Source organism: Tubulanus polymorphus, chromosome 2 (genome assembly GCF_964204645.1).
Source record: "Tubulanus polymorphus chromosome 2, tnTubPoly1.2, whole genome shotgun sequence".
In the NCBI taxonomy this organism is placed as follows: Eukaryota; Metazoa; Nemertea; class Palaeonemertea; order Tubulaniformes; family Tubulanidae; genus Tubulanus; species Tubulanus polymorphus.
The window spans coordinates 26,120,207-26,141,795 of NC_134026.1; the positions used below are offsets into that span (position 1 = coordinate 26,120,207).

At 36.6% G+C, this 21,589-nt stretch overlaps 4 protein-coding genes across 4 annotated transcripts; 2 read left to right on the forward strand and 2 right to left on the reverse strand.

The window, feature by feature from the left end:
* Positions 1–286: 286 nt before the first annotated feature.
* On the reverse strand, positions 287–1,792 carry LOC141899104 (lysosomal proton-coupled steroid conjugate and bile acid symporter SLC46A3-like). The gene has a single exon (XM_074785257.1). It carries the CDS (start codon positions 1,790–1,792, stop codon positions 287–289), a length of 1,506 nt encoding a protein of 501 aa, XP_074641358.1.
* Positions 1,793–3,505: 1,713 nt separating this feature from the next.
* Positions 3,506–10,949, reverse strand: LOC141898257 (eukaryotic translation initiation factor 3 subunit A-like). The gene is made up of 22 exons (XM_074784085.1): positions 10,781–10,949; positions 10,293–10,483; positions 10,079–10,215; positions 9,835–9,998; positions 9,671–9,729; positions 9,444–9,584; positions 9,134–9,342; positions 8,593–8,764; positions 8,292–8,483; positions 8,093–8,209; positions 7,827–8,015; positions 7,573–7,710; positions 7,274–7,483; positions 7,087–7,191; positions 6,808–6,921; positions 6,604–6,726; positions 6,357–6,510; positions 6,110–6,272; positions 5,916–6,023; positions 4,785–5,477; positions 4,555–4,703; positions 3,506–4,137 (listed from the first exon to the last, which is right to left on the reverse strand). The coding sequence occupies exons 1-22, from the start codon at positions 10,827–10,829 to the stop codon at positions 4,028–4,030; spliced, it is 3,687 nt and encodes a 1,228-aa protein (XP_074640186.1). The 5' UTR covers positions 10,830–10,949; the 3' UTR covers positions 3,506–4,027.
* A 114-nt stretch (positions 10,950–11,063) lies between these two features.
* Positions 11,064–14,720, forward strand: LOC141899520 (nitric oxide-associated protein 1-like). The gene is made up of 10 exons (XM_074785885.1): positions 11,064–11,176; positions 11,775–11,983; positions 12,060–12,833; positions 12,903–13,031; positions 13,204–13,380; positions 13,458–13,699; positions 13,784–13,918; positions 13,991–14,104; positions 14,344–14,461; positions 14,542–14,720. Exons 1-10 carry the CDS (start codon positions 11,160–11,162, stop codon positions 14,703–14,705), a joined length of 2,079 nt encoding a protein of 692 aa, XP_074641986.1. The 5' UTR covers positions 11,064–11,159; the 3' UTR covers positions 14,706–14,720.
* Positions 14,721–15,350: 630 nt separating this feature from the next.
* On the forward strand, positions 15,351–20,584 carry LOC141899105 (uncharacterized). Its single transcript, XM_074785258.1, has 9 exons — positions 15,351–15,457; positions 16,529–16,699; positions 17,305–17,490; positions 17,571–17,689; positions 17,763–17,944; positions 18,013–18,205; positions 18,296–19,847; positions 19,951–20,042; positions 20,117–20,584. The coding sequence occupies exons 1-9, from the start codon at positions 15,351–15,353 to the stop codon at positions 20,326–20,328; spliced, it is 2,814 nt and encodes a 937-aa protein (XP_074641359.1). The 3' UTR covers positions 20,329–20,584.
* The last annotated feature ends 1,005 nt before the right edge of the window (positions 20,585–21,589 follow it).

Here is a 21,589-nt window from a genome sequence, read left to right on the forward strand (position 1 = left end):
GGGATAATCAAATATTAGTATACTTTTGACCGTGAAGCATCGAATTTTCCCTCTTATTATTGATTGTTGTTGTGATTTCCACTCTTTTGAATCAGATGCGTGCACCGGGGAATACCTCAACAACATTTTTTTCGTGTGTTTAAGGCATTGAGTACCTCCAATGATGTCTGAAGGTTTCATTTTCATTATCGTTATCATAACTTAAGATTTAGACAGAATTTAACCGAATATACATCTATTCATAAATGTAAACAGCAGCATAGCAGATTCTAAATGGTACCGAATTTTAGTTGGATTCCTTTTTGACACATGTTTCTTGTACCTGAATCTCATTTTCGATTTCCTGCAAAGTTGATGGTGTACCATCGTTTTGACTACAGGTACCGTATTCGTTTTTTAGAGATCCACCCGCTTTTTCGAATAATTTAATACGTTCAGTAACGCTTCCGTCGCAAGCGATCCAAATAATCCCACCTAAACAAACGATATAGATTGCTGCTTCAATGACAAACGCCATTCCCGGGAATATCTGGAAAGTTACGGAGTATAGATTTGTGAAGATGATTGCCCCTAGTAGATTCGAGGCCGTCTCACCGCACGAAAGCAAAGAAAATATTTTACCAATTTCATCTTCATCAACCAACTTACTAATGATTGATTTTGAACCGGATACAATCATACCACTGACTGAACCGACTATTACTCCAACAAAAATCATCCATGTTTGGTCGCTGACTGATACAAAAACTAACCGGGTAGTTTTGAAAACTATACCGATGATAACTAAATTCACATCTTGAATCTTAAATACAACCGATAATAGTGGTAAGAGCAAACACAAACTTAACCCTAGAGTTGCGTAATCGACGGCTAACAAGTAACCGTACAATGATTTGGACCAACTCAACGGGTAATATTCTACAAAAAGTAAAGTTACATCAATTTCTCCAGCTTTACAAATCTGATTCGTGATAACTACGAAAAAAACCAGAACAAGGTGAAATCGTAAATTCCCCTGTCTCGGTTTGATAAGTACTTCCACCGAATCGCGAATGTTAACTGGGTTGAATAAGAATGGTTTACCGTTCTTCTTCGTCGGTTCTATTTCGGGATAAATGTCATTAGATTCGATTCCGGGCACACTTTCCTTCAAAAACATAAGTAGTACTACTATGCACGCGGCCAATATTCCCACAACGATGAGGAAGATGAAGTTAAAACTGAGTCTATCCAGAAGTGAACCAGCCAACAATGACCCAAGAAAAAGTCCGAAAAAATTCATCGCTAGAAGTTTACTCAGTTTTTTTGTTCGGTTTTCCTTACTGCTCACATCCGAAACGTAGCTGTATACAGCCATACTAAGTATAGCGCTTTTTCCAAAACAGCCATTGATGGCCGCTCCGATTAAAACAAATGCAAGAGCGGACGATTGAGGTAGCATGCCAAACATATAAAACAAGCACGCAATGATGGCACCTATGCAAGGAAGAATCATCGGCAACTTTCTTCCAACTCTGTCACTCCAAGCTCCGCAAAATAATCCAAGAATAATCGCTGGAAAATTTAGCAAAATCTTATAATACATTATGTAATTTGCCGAGAGTTTTTGGACGTGGGCCTCTTCAATCGGGTGTTTACGTAAACTATAACATAAGCCATGATCCTGATACTCGATTAAACATACTTCTTGATAAATGAATAACTTGACAGTTGGTTCTAACAGTGATTCAGCCGATTTGTACATTAAAAAAACCATTTCGGCAACGATTGCACCACTTTTTATGCACTCCATCGACGAACAAGGAAAACACGATTTACTGTCCTTGGCGCCCATTTTCCCAAATTGGCGATATTAGTTTGAGAAATTGGATATCCTAAAAGATGGACGGAAGTTCCAGTGAAATCCGCCTTTTATGAAGTACAAGCAACTTTGAGACGGATTCAGTAATGTATCACAAGTTAATTCGTTCGGCACAATCGAAATTTTCAGAAGAGATTTTCCAAATTATCGGCCAAACTCGACTACAGTAACAGTACGTCTACTGATGAATGCACACACGTTGGATGGTACTGATTTCCGTGTCGTTGGAGATTACTTGTCCAGCAGCAATCCAATCTGAACCTGCCAGTTCGAAAGCTCTCGCGACGTGTCTGGCGAATAATCACGCGTGCGTAGCGATCGTTACCCCTTCTTAAGCCCAACGCGCACGACACGGGGAAGCGTTTCCCCGTGGTTTATGAAAAAATGTTACGGGAAACAATGTTTCCACGATCATGCATATTTGATTCCGTGTAAAATGTCCCTGCGTCGCGGTGCTTTGGGCTTTGATGTCATATAAGTGTTGGGTTGGAAATAATTCTGATAAGTGTGATCCACCCTTGTTTAGTTACGATCTTGTACGAATTGCAAAAATGAAGTAAACGGAATTATGAATTTCAATTAGCTGATGAAATTATGAATCTCATGAAATAGAATTGAATTTTACAAGAGAAATAAGGCGTATTGGATTGCATTAACAATAAAATGTCCACATTAAAAATGGAAAAAGGAATTCGATGGTTTATATAGTTATAAATAATCTATACATGTCGAGGATTTTCAAGAGCTCTAGCTTCAAACTCATTATTGAATCTACCGACATAGTTCTCTTGCAGCTTGGTGCTACGCCACGGCATTCGATTGCATATCGGCATCTCCGGATTTGTTTGGGTTAAGAGCTACTCGATAATCAAAAGGGACACACAATAACCTATGTTTGTAACTAAGATGTTCCGAGTGCTCTTTTTATAGTCGAACGATGCAAAAACACGGACAGAATTGGAATCGCATAGGTTATACGTATGCTAATGTGACGAGTATTACATATGTATATATTTCAATTCAATTTTTCTTATGGTATGAATATATAATGTAATTCTACTTGAACGAATTACATCCACCACTTTCAGGGAGCGATGATTTAGTGATAAAGATCACTCGTCGACGTCTGATTCTTTTATTTTTACGCTCTTGACTTCGGCGAGCTGCCATAGACAGGGAGAAATACATCACCCTCATCGCCCACTCAAGTAGCTCGGCGCCAGCTTACCCCGGTAATAGGTTTTGTAATAGGCGAGTCATCTACAACTGTTCTTCGCTATTCACCAGTAATCAAACGCTGATCGAGTAGCTCGTTGTTGGCAGGCACGAAATTTACCGACGACGACAACGAGAATCGGTACCATACCGATAGATATTGATCAGGCAACCGGTGACGGATTGTATGCACGGAACGGAGATTAATAAAACTGGAAATTAAAAGGTTCAATAAATATCGCGTCTCAGAAAGACGAGTTCCAATTACTATATGTCGCCTGGCACCTACATCATCACCCACAGGAATCCATAACACAGCGATATTAGAAATTCTCATTTTTATGTTCCTCCTTTCATCTTCCAAAAGACATAAAGCGCCCAAGAAAAACGAATCAATAAATACAATATATTTCAATGAAATGATCTTTTATTAACCGATTAGACTAAATATCATAATAAAGTTCTTCACAATGATTCACAATCGCTTATAATGAACGATAATTATCTATTTTAATTAATTGATACCAAAAGCACAAGAAAAATCACCGTTAGGAGTTACAAACCGCAGTGGTTAACAAATCATTGAAAATGAACAGATTATATCAATAACATGATTGTACTTAATGGTGTTGATGATGAATTTGACAAGTTGGGTGTAATAAAATTGCACTAAATTATTTTGAGTTGACCAAATACAGAGGTTAGAAATTTGGAATTGATGTTCCTTTCATGTCACAAACATTCTACCAATCGGTTCCATGTTTGGAGGAATCAACAGTATGATGTTAATGTAAGTCTATTCATAAGAAGTGAAAGAATGATATTACACTCAAAACTGATACAAAGCTAATATATTATGTTCACATTTATTTTATAAACATCAATTTTTACTGAATTACACCAATAACTGATGGCGTTATATGAAACGCTTCGGATAAATTGGGAAATTGTTTATCTACGAACTTTCGTCCATCCTTCGATTTCCTCTTCAGATTTTTCTTCTGGTCGGCCACCTCCCCTCCATGGACTTTGTTCAGTTTTCGACGGAGATGAGCCTTGATCTAATAGATTTTAAAATACTTTACTCAATTATACAAGCATCACAATACATTGTACGAAATAAAATAGTACTTAAGCATCATCGCTGCAATTATTCATTTATGGATTATTTCCTTTTTTCTTTTTCACTATTACTACTATACAATCGAATTGAGTCATGTCACCAGTAAAGCCTACTCTACTTATGCATCTTTGTATTTTGCAAGGTATTGATTGAGCCCCTAGACCGAGTTTTCAATATGAATGAATAATGCAACTGGTATAGCTAATTGTATGCTATCATACCAAAGCAAACCATTTCAATTATTTTTCATGTAAAAAAGAAATCCTCACAGCAATAGATGGAATTCATTGATATGATATCTTTCGAAATATCCATTATAATCTATATCAATGTTTCTATCTTAAATAATACTAACCAGGTTGTTCTCCAGCACCCCCACGTCTCCAAGTATCAGGTCCACTTTCCCTCGCACTATCTCGACCGCCATCTCTTCTCCAACGACTTCCACCATCATCACCCCCTCGACCAGATGGACTATCTCGCCATCTATCACCGAAACCTCGTCTGTAAATTTAATATAAATTGGAGATTAAAGCCTTAATGAATGTTGGTACGAGAGTACTATACTCCAGATGATAGATTTACCTTTCATCTGTTGGTGGACGTCTATCATCATCTCGATCTCTAGCTCCACCACTTCTCCATGCACCACCACCTCCACTTCGTTCTTCCCTATCCCCTCTTCTCATATCGTCTCCACGTCTAAATGAATCGCGATCATCTCCACGTCTGAACGAATCACGATCATCTCCCCGTCTGAAGGAATCGCGATCATCTCCACGTCTGAATGAATCGCGATCATCTCCACGTCTGAATGAATCACGATCATCTCCCCGTCTGAACGAATCGCGATCATCCCCACGTCTGAACGAATCACGATCATCCCCACGTCTGAAAGAATCGCGATCATCTCCACGTCGGAATGAATCACGATCATCACGTCTAAATGAATCGCGATCACTGCCACGTCTGAACGAATCACGATCATCGCCACGCCTGAATGAATCGCGATCATCTCCGCGCCTGAATGAATCGCGATCATCTCCACGTCTGAACGAATCGCGATCATCTCCGCGTCTGAATGAATCGCGATCATCTCTTCTGAAATCACGATCATCACGCCTTGGTTCTATATCCTGGTTTTCTCTGGCAGGAGTACGCCAAGCAGAAGTTGGTGCATCACTTGGCTTGTCAGATTCATCCCGTTCTTTTGGTTCAGCTCTTTCTTTCGGTTCAGGTGCATCACGTTCCATGCTTTTGTCATTACTCCAAGCATCACTGAAAAGATACAGGTTACATGTTATACATTCCAAAACAGTCAGCGAAATTCAGTAGTTTAGGAGCATGAGTTGCATGAGTTGAAATATTCAAGTGTGCTACATACAATGACAATTTCTCCGAAAGGATTGGATGTGTTCCCAACTTTGCTCTTTATAAAAGTGTAAATATTTGCAAATGTAATAAGATTCTATGACTATCCCAGCAGGGAATTTCAAATCTAGAATTGCCTGATTTTTCTTGTTCTATGCGAACCCTACCGATACTCTCACTAATGAGCAGGTCATATGATATCAAAGAAAACAACTAACTGCTGATACAATATGGGGCAAGTGGTGCAATGGGGCAGGTTAATCAAGTCACTAATTTGGGTCTTCTGATCATTGGGCGCGAGCGGACTCCAGCTGCACTTAATTCATGAATTTACAATAAACCTACGTCTTCCTAGACCACTGGTCATCCCGATCTTTAACTTTATCTCTCCAACCACCCTCTTTAGGCTGTGGTCGCCATGCACCTTTTGGCCGTTCATCTTCATCTCGCCGACTGCAATATACATATAATGGAATACACATTGGTGCAAAAATATTTTCCATGTCGAATTAATGAGGTATTATTTGAAAGGAACTGACCTTCCTGTAGCTTGATCTCTCATACGAGCCGCCTTTTCTTCCATTTCCTGTTCTCGTTTCTTCTGTCGGGCAGATATCTCCTCTAATTTCTCCATTCTTTCAATATATTCCTTCTCTTCTCGTTCTCGTTTCTCCAAATCAAGTCTTTCCTGCTCTTCACGTTCTATTAGAAGTAAACCAACAATTTTTGCAGATATGTACATAAAATAAAAATTTAGATAATCAACAGTAATCTACATGTACCTACCTCGTTTCAAGGCTTCATCCTTAGCCCTCTGTTTTGCTTCTTCTTTTTCTTTTATATATTTAAGTTTACGTTCTTCTTTTCTGCGATCTTTTCGTTCTAATAATCGTTTCTTCCTTTCCTCATTCAGTTTTACTTCAAATTCCTTTAATTTTTCCTGTGAAGTAAACAATCAATCGATGCAAATGTTCACCAAGGCTAACACTATTCTAGCTGAGATGCTCATTGAATATTTATAGAAAATACGCACCTTAAATACAGACTTCCTTGAAGCTTTCAATTCATTTAAGAATTGATCTTTATCAGGAATAATTTTGCGGAGACGATCACGATGTTCTAATGCCTGTTCTCTCTCCACCACTAAAGCTTTTATCTGAAATACAAAAATCAAACATTAAGAGAGGGACATTACGGTCCTTGATTATTCGCATATAATGAACATTAGTTGACTTACTCGTATGTCTTCTTCATCTTCCCAGAATTTTTTCAATGTAACGCTCTCTTCGTCATATTGCTTCTTCAGCAGTGGCAACTCCTCCACTCGTTTAGCTCTTGCAAAATAGTCGATCTAGAATATAACAAATTCTTGATGAGATGAGAATACATCATCCGATTGAATATCGACAAATGGATATAAATTGAAGATAGACAGAATGGGTAGCAGATCAAGCAGCCCAAGATTACTTGAGATTCTCATACTAATATTGAGAATTAACTGGTTCATATTAAATACCTTTTTCTCTTGTGCTCTTAATTTATCCATCAATTCTTTCTTTTCTTTCTCAATCTGCTGAACCTGTTTGGCCACAATTTCGTCTGCATCTAACTCAGCAAGATGCTGAAAAGGACAATAAGATGAATACATCTCAATACTTTAACAAGTGTTTTGGCTTTAAGATATAATTTTCTTAACTACTAACCTCTTCATCAATGTCTGCGAATGCTTTAGCACCGATATCAGTTTTCTTCAGCTGATCGAGTCTTTCTCTAGCGACCTTTCTCTGAATCTCTTTCATCTCTTCATCGCGACGTTGCTGAGCTCTTTCTTCCATTTCACGCTGCAATCGACCTAACTCTGCTTCCTCCTTCTTACGACGCTCTTCTTCCATACGCATCATCTCCTCTTGTTCCTATGAAAAAATAAAATTCAACAATATCTAATCTTTTTTGTTCACTTCTGAATACTTACAATCGCGTATAAAATAACAACTGCTCTTACCCGTTGTGTGCTTATAGTTTCCAATTCTTCTTTTCTTTCTTCAATAATGCGTTGACGTTTGAGAACATTCTCGTGATTACGTCTGGCTACTTGATGATAACTTTTCACCAAATGAGCTCGCAATTCATCCTGAACAGTCTAAAATACATAATGGTACATGGTTCTTGATGGACGGCTGTAGAATCCAAACTTATAGATTCAATGATTCAGTTATCCTTTTGGTTAATTATTAAGTAGCAAAAACTCAAGCTTACCTTAACTGAACTTGGTTGAATAAGTTTAGCAGTCATTGATAATGCTTCAGCCATAAGAACCATCTGGTTACGAATATGTTCGCTCGGCATACTCTGAATATTGGGTCCTTCGGTGACTTCTTCTTTCTGAGAGTTGACGCCGAGATCGCAACCGAATGTCAGACAACGAGTACGGTGATCAATTCGAACCTGGAAATAATGTCAATTGATAAAATTCTGACCTAGATCAAATACCAGACAGTGTGACAATGAATTGATAGCTTTACCTGTAAATCTAAGGTACGAGCAGATTCAACGACAATTCTCTCTAAACGGAATTCTGATGCGAATGGGCACAACTTAACCAAACGACTGAATTGAATGCTTTGATAAACTTGAGACACCTGAAATGAAAAATAAAATGAGTGAAATATCAATTCATCCCAAAATATGGTGAGTAAAACGACAAATGATCCACACTTTTACCTGCTTTAAGATCCTAATGATTGCAATGTCTTGTAAGCCAGTTACATAAGTCTGCAATTCTTCATTGTTACCGATGTATTCCAAACAAGGAACAATTTTCTGTGATAACTTCAACGGGTGGAAATCAACCTCCAGCCAACGATACAGATTTAGAAGTTCAACAGGAACATTCTGACATATGTTGTACCTCACCTAAAAGAAAGACCTGGTAATCAAATTATCTGCACATACCAGTACATGACAGATGTAAATGCTCTATTCGCTATTGCTAAATGCTCTATTCTATGCCGTCATTTTGTACCAGATCTTTTATCAAGCCAGCTCTTGTAGGAGGGTTTGGCAACATCAACAATGTTGCAAGACGTCGCTGTTTGTCTTGAGTGCTAATTTCTTGGTCGATCAAAGTATCCAACTTGTCACGTGTCGCTGGTATTGGCACTGACAGTGTAGCACACAGTACACGCATTGAAATTCTACAAAATTTACAAATAAAAACCTATAAGATAACGATTTTTTGGATCACTTTGCATCAATGTGTCTAAACAAAAGTCAAAACAAAAATCTGATCAGCATAGAAAGTTTGATATCAAATCCTTTTCCAGGAATCATCAGTCTAACATGTGAAACATCACTTCAGATTCGTATAAGATTCTATATAAGAAAAGACATAGAAATATAAATAATTCTAACTATAAATCAGTTGCTTGTAAATAATCTGATCAGTGATAATGTGATTTCATATCTAACAATGAGAATCATAAGTCTAACATGTGAAACATCATTTCAGATTATTCCTGCCTAACGGTTCAGCAAATCTTCTCATACTGTATAGAGGACCATACCTTTGTAACTCCTCAGTAGACAAACTTTTCCTCTGTTCACGAAACAAGTGATACAGACGATGCCAGGCACTGGCATGGAACAATTGATTTCCTGCTTTTTGGAAAACAAGGCCGAGTTTTTCGTAATAGTTTGCCATCAAAGCCGGTTTTGGTGGTTTCTTCGATAAAGAGACCAATCCATGGACATCTTCAACGGCCTTAAAAGCTTCCTGCAAAATACGGACAGAATTCATCCAAAACATGCAGAATTCATCATTGGAATATATCATCAGACCTTATCTGAGGGGAACAGTGAAATTAACTAACTCACCTGCCACAGCTCCATCTGGATAGCACTATCAAGCTGAACCAAACGTGTCTCGAGGTGCATAGCCTGACTCTCTGGATTATTCAGATTAATCGCAGTCTGTTGACTCTGGTGCTTGTGAATGTGGCCCAAATGGGTGCGCAACTAAAAAACAACACAAATATTATTTCTCAAAATGTCATAATTAAAGCTTTTTAAAGCCAAAAAGGAGACTGAATTTTTCTACTCACATTGTCGCACAGCTTCCTGAATTCAGTTTTGCGAGCATACTTCAAACAGAACTTGAATGCTGAAAAAATGTTCATTATTAGACCATCAGGCTTCTAATTTCATAATCTAAGTAAAAAGGGAAAAACCTCAGCATCCACTATCGTGTGTTCATTAAATGCCATACCTTGTTGCGCGATATCTTGATAAAGTTTTTCAACTCGGTTGTTATTTCGCAACAGCTCCAAACATTGTCGATATGATTCCCAAAGAAATTTCACCCAAGGTGTCAAAATAGCTCGATCAGTTCTGTCCTGGGTGTCTTCACCACTTACAGCACTCAACAGCAAGCTAAAAATGAAAAAACCTAGAGATTCAGTATTCTAAATAAAAACTAAACGAATCAGAAAATGTATGAAAGTTGTAATAACCTTTCCGGTGTTTGCAGAATATCCAAATCATCGATATCGATAACAGCTTGATGGGAAGTTTGCCTTGCTTCCTCAGTTCGTTCTTCGGCAAGTGACAAATATTTTTTGACGACATCTTCCAAAGATTTGATGTTTACCTATGAAAAATTATCAAATACTGATTAACATATTTTCATCAGATTTTTAAGGGCGCATCTCTGGACGAATTCTCTACCTGCTGACAGATATTCTTGTATTGGTACAAGCCTTCTTTAGCGACATGACTTTTCTTCAAATCAACGCATAGCTCCAAATATTTATGCATAATCGGCTCATGAATTTTCTGCCATGTTCGGTGCTTTTTGCTTTTGATGACATCATACAATGCATCAAGAGCTCTCTGCTTCTTGCCAACATCAATGAATTCTTGATAAAACATAAAATTTCTAATTAGTATTGTTAGATCTAACATTGAGTAACAATCCTGAATCCATGACCATATGGAAAGGATGGCTACACATTTCATTTAGAAATTATTATTAACGATATGGTGGATGGATAATACCTAAGTAAATTACCCAGTTTAAAAATCAAAAGCCAGGCGATACCCCCGCCACACCGGCCGGGCGAAGGCGGAACAAACCATATGCTAAAAATAATGTTTCCGAGTCAGTGTGTGGTGGGGGAAGGATGTTTCATCGTAATCAATCAAAATAAACGTACCATTCGCTCGTTTAAGAGCATTTTCTGGTCTCTGAAAGTAAGTGGGCATGTTGATCTATAAATACGCCATACAAATATAGACAATAGGGGTCAGGAAACTTTTTTCAGAGCTTTTTAGCACAAATTTAGCCGCAATACGCGCACTGTAGACAGCGTAATGGCGACAATACCGTAGTACCACGTGAGAATTAACATTAAATCGCGGCTGCTGGACTCTGCTAAATAAAGGATTCAATTCAATGCAGTCACTCGCCTCAAGGTCGTTGACTTATAACCCGAGCATTTTTAAAAGTAGTAGAATTTTGTGTGCAATGTGTGCATGATTAATGATTTTTATCCCTCAAAAGCTTCATAATCGGCGTAAATATCGTCATAGATAATGTCTCAGATACATAGGTAAAAGTCCATTGGCCCTATATTATTGCTACATACCACAGCCACACACAAGGCCTTGTGCCTGTGGACTGCAAAAAATGTTAACCCCGGCCCATTGGCATTGGCTTTGCGTCTTTTCTGGCCCATTCGATTCTATTCTGTGGTTTTACTTTTTTTGGAAGACATTTGAACAGTCTTCTATTTTGAAGAAGACTTTCTTTCAGTCTTCTGTTGTGCGATATTGTCAGTTTGAGCACAGGCATTTGAATATGGGTTTCTATCTTGTTGTTAGTGCGAATGATGAAGTTTACCGTAATCAACGATGAAAAATCTGCCGGTTCGCCATTTTAATCATCCATGATGCATGTGTTTTACCTTTTGTAGTATAGGTAGAGGATGAGTGTGTTGCATCATGGGTAAATTCAGTATAAAATATTGCAGATGATCGAAATAGGAATTTACGTACCACTAGCAAATAATTAGATATTTCTCCATTATAAAAGCCTATGTTCAAGTGCCTGTGGTTTGAATTTATTTCACTAAATGGAAGATGTCTTAAGAGGCTCTAAAGGTAGAGGATTATAGCTTTGTGTTTTTAATGAGTGAATATTATTTTTAGGATGTTGTCATTTTGTGTGGGGCGGAACCTGATTTGTCGAACCAGATTGTATCCATCAGTTAGCAAGTTTAATCATCAGGGGTTTTCCAACAGACGTAAAAGTAGGAAAAAAATCTCAATGAAACCAGAACGACAGGAAAGCTTACCAGTAATCGCTGAAATCCAGTTCAATCAGTATAAAGATTCTCAAAATCCACTACGTGATAAAGGTAAACCTCCTGATGATTTCTTTCCTCATTTTTTATCATCTATAAAAACATTATAAACCAGGTAATACTTCTTCAGATATGGATGATATAGAAGTTGATTTGAAAGCTATTGATAAGAAATTGGAAACTCTGAAACTACTTCATGAATCCCGTCAAAGAAATGTTGCCAGAGAACTACAGGAGAAATTACCCCAAGTATTACAAAAAGTTAATGATGCAATGAAGAAATCAGAGGATGATATGCCTGTTATCACCAAAACAATGACGCGTGAGGAGTCAGAAGATAGATATCTCGATAGATATGGTTCAGCTGATCCTAGTGTTCCATTCAGTAATATTCCTTGTTCAGGTTGTGGTGCGATTCTTCATTGTCAGGACCCGCATTATCCAGGATATCTTGCCAGTGAGAAGTTCCTACCTATAGCTGATGATGAGAAGCTGCTTAAAAAACAAATTTGCCAAAGATGTTTTGCGTTAAATGAATACAACCTTGCCCTAAATGTAGCAGTTAAACCAAGAGCATATGTTGAGATAGTTCAACAAATCAAAAATCTAAAAACATTGATTTTATTCATAGTTGATATGACTGATCTGCCGAATAGCGTCATAAAAAATCTGACTGATATCATAGGAGAAAACCATACAGTTTTTGTTGTTGGAAACAAAGTTGATTTATTGCCAAATGATGGTAAGCATTTCTTCGAACGTTTAAAGGAGACACTGTGTCAAAGTTGTGCTGATGCTGGACTTAATCATGATAAAATTGAACATGTGGCTTTATTAAGTGCAAAAACCGGATATGGAGTTGAGGAATTGATCAACAAAATGATATCACTGTGGGAGAAGAAAGGTAATCAGCTAATTTGCTATGGCAAAATAAATTAAATGGCATGGTCTTCAACTATGCTTTATGTTATAGGAGATGTCTATGTGATTGGAAGTACAAATGTTGGTAAATCAACGCTATTCAACTCTCTTCTTGGATCAGATTATTGTAGTTCATCAGCTAGAGATCTTCTACATCGTGCAACTACTTCTGTTTGGCCAGGTAAACCTACCATCGAAAATAATAACCCCAGTCCAGTTTCATGAAGCCAATCATAATTACGTTTGATATTTAAAGTACATGTAATTGAATGAGAAAGTTATCCCTAACAATTTGTACTAATTTTTGATATATAAATTTTGATTCATTTATTGCATCATTGCATCTATTTCAGGAACCACTCTCAGTTTGCTTAAATTCCCAATTTTTTCATATAATAAATTTGATCTCTACAAACGTGGAATGCGGTTGAAAAATCAACGTCAATCTGCTCATGCTGAAGCAAAAGAGCGCATGGAACATAAAATTCTGCCGCAGCAAAGACAGGGGCGCTTTGGTAGAATTCTCTCAGGTAATGGAAGTATTTTGCAGTATTTTCTGTTGTTTGCGATCGAGGCTTTTTATGGTATTGTTCATTTCTGATTGTAGGAAAAGTAGAAACTACATACGATTCAAGGCGAAGAGTGAAGAAGGGCACTTTCGGTGATCACTTGACATCTTCAGATTTAATATCGTATAAAATGAACTCCGAATCTGAATTAGAAGAATCTATATATGATATCGATGATTTAAGGGATGATTCTTATTTATTGCCTTATGAATTTATGGAGGAAAGATATCCTTGGAGTAAATGGTGTTATGATACCCCAGGACTTGTTAATCATGAGCAGGTAAGTTAAATACAATGTAACAATATTTTGTTTTCATGTATACCACCGATACATGAACATTATCGATATTCTTATCTATTTCAGGTAATAAACTATCTGACACCGGATGAACTGTCCCATTTAGTCACTGGCACAAATCTTCTCACTCCAAAAACGTTCAGGTTAAAACCAAAGATGGTTCTTCTTGTAGGTGGTCTAGGTAGAATTGAATATCTAGATGTAAGTATACAGAACATATATTCTAATCTGAATACCAGTACGCAAAACAGTACATGAAAATTTTGTTTTCAGGGTGAGAGCAATATCTACTTGACAGTATTTTCTCCACTTCCTACTAAGTGTGCATATAATATGGTGCAAGCAGATGATATATACAGAAAAGCTTCCAGAAATGGTGACTTTAAAGTAAGTGATTACAGTATAAGCCGCTTAATTCAAATCATTTGGGACCAACAAAATTTATCCGGTTTATAGGAAATCTGGATAAAAGTAATTTTCAAAATAGACTGCAAATAACGTCTGGATTAGACCAAATCCGGATTAAGCCGATCTGGATTAAGCGGGCTTGACTGTATAGATAACCGTTACTGTCTGCAATCTATACTAGAAGAAGATAGAAAGTGAGTGATTGTTCAATTTTGTAGATCCCTTGTGCAGACCCTGGTAGATTACTATGGTTGCCATCGTTGGTTGGGAAAGAATTTACGATTATTGGAAAACATTGGAAGGAAAGTGCAGCTGATATTGTCCTTTCATCTGCAGGTGGGTTAAAACATTTACGATTTCGACTAGCACAAAATAGCATCTTGTTTATTATATGTATATTATACGATTTGTTGTAGGCTGGGTATCAGTGACTCCAGGACCATCACAGAGTATTAGGATTCGAGCATATACACCAGGAAGCTTAGGTCTATCAGTCAGAACGCCTTCTATGTTACCATATGCTGTTAATTTTCGTGGCAAACGAATTACTAAAACACCCGAGTTTGAAATAATAAAATGATGAGATATAAGTCAATTGATCATATTTTGTTTATTTAATATATTATGGTGGTTATGACCACTTCGAAGCATCTTCATTATCCAGAACAGCAACAATCGGCTACATGGACTCAAAGAGGACATTACATAGGCTGTTCTACACGAATTGTATTGTATTTCATGGACGCCTAGTTAATACGTCCATAGATGGTCACTTCTACGGACTCAAACTTTTTTTAAGTCCATGCTTCTACAAAGCTCAGCATATATCTTAAATATGTATCTATATAAAGATTTAAAATGACGATTTTCCATGAAGAAATGTTATAAATGATGCTTCTAGCATAGATATTACAATATTACAACTCTTTTGTTGAAGCTGGTTTTAAATCTACCATACACATAAAATGATCGATGTATATTGTATTTTTTATCGAATGAATTATGCATTTTACATCGCGGTTTTGAATGTTTCAATTCGAATAAATCAAAAGCTTTTAATTGGCCTTTCAGTAGAATCAGGAAAGTAATAATATCCATTAGAAAATCAGAATTTTAAAGAGTTCTAAAAAATACATAAACCTTAGGTCAACACCGCATAACGCGTCTGTCGGCTAAACAAGAGGAGTACCCTTACGCCGGAAACATTACGTTCAACATTGTAACAATGAGGAAAAATGAAAAGACATTTAAGGAAGCGCTGTCTGACTTTACAAACGATACTGCTTTGCACGGAGTTAAATACATCCGACATTCCCCAAATATTACCTCGAGGTACGTAAGTATAAGAAAATATCAAATCGTTCTTCACAAGTCGTAAGATTTTATAAGTCAAATATTCGATATACAGTTGAACCTTGTCAATACGATTTTGTACGACAATTTAACTTTTGCCCACAAGATTCATATTGATGAGATGACTTGTATATATATATGTTTTTTCATCGCGCGTGTCACGAATATCTCGTGATCGTTTGTAAATATATTGTCATGGTACTAAGAAATTAATTTTCTATGTGAAAAAAAATCGCACAGAAAAATGAATTTTATTTATTTTGTTTATCAGTTTTCTCGATTGTTGCCATTTTTCAGTCGTACAAAAAAAAAATTGTTATTTATGTTTATCAGCGCTAGCAAAAATTCACAAAAACTATGAAGTTTTGGTGCTAGTGACGTAGTGATGGATGTACTTAGTTGAGAAAATGATAACATCAATATGAATTATTTTTCTGTGTGATTTTGATTTTTTTTCATAGACATTGCATTACCTTTGAAAATGTTTCTGTAAGCTACAAAATTATAGATATAACGAATAATTTTTCTGTGTGCTTTTTTTCAATCAGAAAATAATGTTTTTTGGAGCTACAAAAACGATTAATATACAATTGTCGACAGGATGCTGCCATAGCAGCAGATATGCATTTTTGTAGAAAAATCCGTTAGAAAACCAAAAACATGGAGCAAAAATTATTGTTCTTCGAGTTGAAAAGGTTTTTTTTAAATTTGACATACGTACGTATATATATATGGAAAATTAAATGAAGTTTGAAAATCTAGGTTAAAATGTTAAACGACGGGTATGTGATGGATATTTCATGTTTGTCATGTGATGTTTTTCAAAATAGTTTTTAGAGTAAATAATGAATGTGATAAAATACGATAATAGTTTCAGGGGGCTTAATTAGCTGATTGAAACGTTCATTCGCGCATGAATATCAGTCAATTATTCATGATCACATTAAGATATTTTATTACAGATTTCAAAAAGTTTATCACCTATTCGTCGACTATTCTTTTCTCATGTGTTAAAACGAAAAAATCTAGATTCTATGATATTGGTTTCAGATGCGTGTGGTTGTTGTTGTTTTTGGGTATGACTGGATTATTTATTTACCAGATAGATGACCGTATCGAACACTATTTTTCACGTCCAGTAACCGTCGATATAACTGTCGATGATAACCGTGGTCAGATTCCGTTTCCAGCGGTTACTATTTGCAACACCAATACTTACAGGTAACTCAGAAGATCATGCGTGGTCTGCATGGTTCACCCATTTCACCCATCAAAACATATGGCAGATGCTTTGAATATAACAAATAAAGACAATATGAGTTTAAAGGGTAACCTTGAGTTCGTTTTGATCTAGTGGGTTTTTATTACCAGGAGCTCATTTTATGGCACACCAGAACCCATAACCGGCAGACGTCCAGTGCTCGGTATAAGACGTCTTCTATCTTGGTATGAAACTTGGAACCACTCCAGATAGGTTGACCTGGGCTCCAACTGAAGGGTGGATTATTAGGGGTGATCTCTGGTTTCGCACCTTTCCTTGCCTTCCCGGTGAGTTGCCCTCTCGTCAAGACAGAATAGTTAAAACACGCAAATTTGCTTTTAGGATGCGTATTTCGTCAATGATTTCTGAACACCGAGGGTGGGACCCCGCATGTGGCATTTTTATTTGACTGGCTGCTTTATCCGAATTATCCTTTTCATTATTGTGTGGACCTCGCAATTTGCCTGGACCTGCTGCTGTGCAAGAACCATAAGTCAATGGACGTTACGATAATTCACTTAATTGGATACGTATAGAGATACAATTATGATATTTAAATTTCCAGACTGTCAGATACATATGCGGATGGTACATACGAAGCTATTGTTGATTTCTACAATCAAAATGGTACTTGGGGATCTCAGAATAATGAGACATCTACTGCAGATCATGAGAAAACGCCAATCGATGATATTGATATGAGGACTCTTATATTGAAATATGGTCATCGTTTGAACGAAACTGTTAAACTGTTAGTCATGCGAACAATTTTTCTGTGCACATCGCATACGTTTTTCATTTTTGTTGATACTGTTCATTATCATTTTTCAGGGCTAAATTTCAATCTGATTACATATCAACTGCTAACTTAACATCGGTGTTAACTGACTACGGCCAATGTTTGGGATTTAACCACGATGACAGGAATGTGATTTACAGTCAGGGGACAGGTATATGATCAGGCAAGATAGGGTTTTTACTTGTTTTCAATTAATGTTTGATTGCATAACCTTATAACTACAGGAGCGGCATTTGGTTTAAAGTTATTGATAAACTTAGAAAATTACCAGAAGATGGAAGGTGAACACGATTCGGCTGGACTTGAGATACTTGTTCATAATAAGCGACAGGCAATACGTGTGGCAGATTTAGCCCTATCTGTTCCACCGTCCATGACCGCTATAATCGATATTAGAGCAAAACAGGTAACATTTCTACACTAAACATCCTTAATCAAAACGGTTGAAATAAGAATTGTTTGATTTGTTTCCAGACAACCGAACTACAGGAACCGTATGGGAAATGCGTTAAAGGCGCTCAGACACAAAGTATGTGTCAGTATCATTGCTATATAAGAGTGACGTCATCAATATGTAACTGCTTGCCATTTTACGCCGAAAAGAACCCTAGAAATCTGAAATATTGTACTCTGAAACAACATAGGGATTGCTACAAAAAGCATCAAGGTGGTTTTGCTAGAAGATTCTTGAAGCACAAATTCTCATATGGATAAATCTTAAAATGTCTTTGTGAACGCGAATCAATTTTCTTTCTAGCAAAAATCAGGCAGAATCCAAAAATATGTGGTGTAGATGAGTGTCCACCACCGTGTCAACAACTAACGTACGATTCGCGCATCAGTTACACATCCTTGTCAGAGTACGTGGCGCGGAAAATGTTATTGAAGGAAAAACGTGACCAGAACATGGTTGATGACTACAAAAAAGCAAGAGAAACCCAACACAAAACCGATCCCTCAATCGCAGCTGAAGACTATAAAAGTGTTCATCATTTCATCATTAGATTTAGGAAATTACGCAATGTGATTCAAGAGTTGGCAACGTTCTACAAAAACAAAGATGTACGCGTTGTCAACGATTACATCACCGTGTTCGACAAGCTCTATTCTTACCACGATTGGCAGCAACTGATGATAACGAAGTATTTAGAGATTACTAATGTTGACAAAATAGACGGCCTAATTTTTCCGGGTTTGAGAAACTTTAAAACGGCTCTCGAGGTTACTTTACAAGCTGATTCTCAAATTGTCAACGCATCCATCCTGAATAATTCTTTTTCGACGTTTTCGTTTGAAAATGCGCTTTATGATTTAAGTGCCATATTTCGTGATATAAGCAATGTGATGAGAACTGCTAAGTCGGTATTTCAATCTGTTGATTCAGATTTACAAAGAGAAGCAGACATCGAAAGAGACATTGATCGGAACCACCCAATACCGTCAGCTTATTATTTTACACGTCTTAGCACAATTCGAGACACTAAGAATGAATTTTTACTTTCTTGTGACAAACTAATTTTTGCATGCGAAAATTCTAGACGGAAATTAGTCCAATTCGGGAATAGCAAATTGAAACAAGATTGGGATAGTTTTGGGAAATCGAGTTCAATTTTTAAATTTCGTCACCTTATTCATAACACGGAGGAGGCTGCATCGAAGATTACCTGGGAACTGAAAAAAGTAGCCGATGACGTCGAACAAGCGAAGAATCTTTTGAAGTCTTATCGAGCTCCTTTAGAGGCTGCTTTCAAAAAATATTTCATACCTATATTCAAAAATACGGTACCAAAATCCGATAACAGATTTATGGCGAACGGTAATGAAATTGTGCCTATTTGGAATAATATCGTTAGAATTACAAATAAAACCAGAGCAATAGATTTAGACCTCATGAGAAAATTGAAATCACATATTAATCGAAACTCAGTTAAGTCTGTTACTGAAGTGAGTGTTTTGATCGATGCCAACAGGAAAATTCTCGAGAAATTTATATTTTACGTATCAAAATTTGAGAACTCTGTTACACAAACTCTTACATTTCTGACTAACCTAAACCTGCGTATCGCACAAGCGTATGACTATATCAAAAGAGATATCATGATCAAGCATTACACGAACAGTGATGCTTATAAGAATTTAACCACAATAATACATAGATTTGCAAAATTAAAAGCTGACAGCCGTGATTTTTCCCATATTGCTGAAAAATATGAAAAGGAATGCATTGAAATGAAATCAGGATGGTTTAGATTCTCCTCTTACATCGAACAATACAAGAAGAGCATACATATTGGAAAACAGTTTTTAGTGTAAGTACGGTATAAATGCCATTTTATTGATCATTGAAAATTAGTTAGAATAATTAATCACTGATTGATCACATATTCAAGGTAATTCTTGCTTCTTTCATAGTGACAACTATGTCTACGTCAACGTATTCTTCCGCACATTAAGTTTAGAGACATTAGACAAATCAGAAGGATACTTGTGGTTTTCGCTAGTATGTAAGTATCACTTCGAATGACTCGATTTGACTGGACAATGATCTATTCAGTCGTACGTATCGTCTCATTTTCAGCTGACATTGGAGGATCAGCCGGTCTGTATTTAGGCGCATCGATACTAGCTATTGCCGAGGTTTTCTGGTTCTTTGGGTCGCAGTTCGTGTACAGCCTGAAACGGATGGCAAATAATAACGTACATGCGTCCAAAGATACAAAAAAAACTAAGAATGATGAGTCAGAGATGAAAGAAAGTAATGATGAAATTCTAGAAACATACATGTTATGATGGTAGAATAGCCACACTCAGACGTGGAGAACATATGATTTTATATATATATATATATATAAGTTTAAAACTCACTATGATACAGAATCTAAAAGATTAAAATCGAATCTTTGCTAGATCATCGTTAGGTGATGATTACTGATGACTCGAACGTCGTGCATTTTGATTTAAATTCTTGATAAATAAAACTCGATTTTTAAAATTCTGTAAATAGTGGGTTCGAAACTTATTATATCAAGACTTTGAATGCGGCAATTTCATGTTTAAACATCATTCACCGATCGAAATCAATGTTCGATATAATAATGTGATTTCATTTTCTCTAATAGATCTATCAAAACGCGCGTAATCTGCGGTAGAATCTTTCTCAATCGGTAAAGCCCTGTCAAACTCCAGTTCAGGATTCCAGACATCTCAAGAAAGATGGTTTAAAAAGCTTAAATTCACTGATTGTACATATTTCACTATATTCTATATTTCTTTAATGTTTAAATGTCTGCGCGTGATTACTCATTGTTCTTTGAGACAGTTCGTCTATGTTATGTGTTCAAATACTGTTTTATTTTTCGTTGTCATTGTCACTACTCGTCACCTTTATTTTTACATCAATTTCCATGTTCCTATGTCTTGTTCCCAATGTATAGTATGTTTATAAACAGTTTCGGTGTAAAATATATACATGTATTCCAAGGAGTCGTTACTAGGCTTCGATCTGTTCTCGATTTCCGATCGGTGATATTCAAGGTAACGTGGAATTTACGTTACTAAAATGGAATAGTTCGAACGATGCATCTCCATAATTTTCTTCATTTTTGAGAATTGAGAACAAGCGACCTGACCGGGTGAAGCAATTTGTTGTTTTAAAATCTGAGAGAAGCCTTTAATGGTGCAATAGATACATGAAATCCCAATGACGAAGTGATTATACATGTAATATCTACAAAGTTGGTAGAATATACTCGTAGTTTCCAATGATTAATGAAATATCAATCATTATATCAATCTCAATGACTAATGACTCGAAGCGAAAAGCACATGGCAACAAACATGATTTCAACACGTTCCGCAGCTTTTTCTACATAAAGCGTGTTTGTATTTATAGCTTCTACAAATACCAGCGCGACTGCATATGTTAGCTATGTCTCTGCATCTATCTGAAATTAATAAAGGAATATATGATTCTTTCTTCGAAATATAACATGAACATACGAGTAAATCATTTAGCACACTTCTAATCTTATATTCATTCACTATTAAGTTA

Bases quoted from the DNA above. Each gene is read 5' to 3' on its own strand.
- LOC141899104 (XM_074785257.1), bottom strand. From the start codon at position 1,792: ATGGAGTGCATAAAAAGTGGTGCAATCGTTGCCGAAATGGTTTTTTTA.
- LOC141898257 (XM_074784085.1), bottom strand. From the start codon at position 10,829: ATGCCCACTTACTTTCAGAGACCAGAAAATGCTCTTAAACGAGCGAAT. The intron at 8,210-8,291 runs GTAAAAGTGTGG...TTTTCATTTCAG, and splicing joins TCATTAGGATCTTAAAGCAG to GTGTCTCAAGTTTATCAAAG. The intron at 8,016-8,092 runs GTAAAGCTATCA...CATTATTTCCAG, and splicing joins CTCGTACCTTAGATTTACAG to GTTCGAATTGATCACCGTAC.
- LOC141899520 (XM_074785885.1), top strand. The intron at 11,984-12,059 runs GTAAACCTCCTG...ATACTTCTTCAG, and splicing joins AAATCCACTACGTGATAAAG to ATATGGATGATATAGAAGTT. The intron at 13,032-13,203 runs GTAAACCTACCA...CATCTATTTCAG, and splicing joins AACTACTTCTGTTTGGCCAG to GAACCACTCTCAGTTTGCTT.
- LOC141899105 (XM_074785258.1), top strand. From the start codon at position 15,351: ATGAGGAAAAATGAAAAGACATTTAAGGAAGCGCTGTCTGACTTTACA. The intron at 17,491-17,570 runs GTTAGTCATGCG...ATCATTTTTCAG, and splicing joins TTGAACGAAACTGTTAAACT to GGCTAAATTTCAATCTGATT. The intron at 19,848-19,950 runs GTAAGTACGGTA...CTTCTTTCATAG, and splicing joins ATTGGAAAACAGTTTTTAGT to TGACAACTATGTCTACGTCA.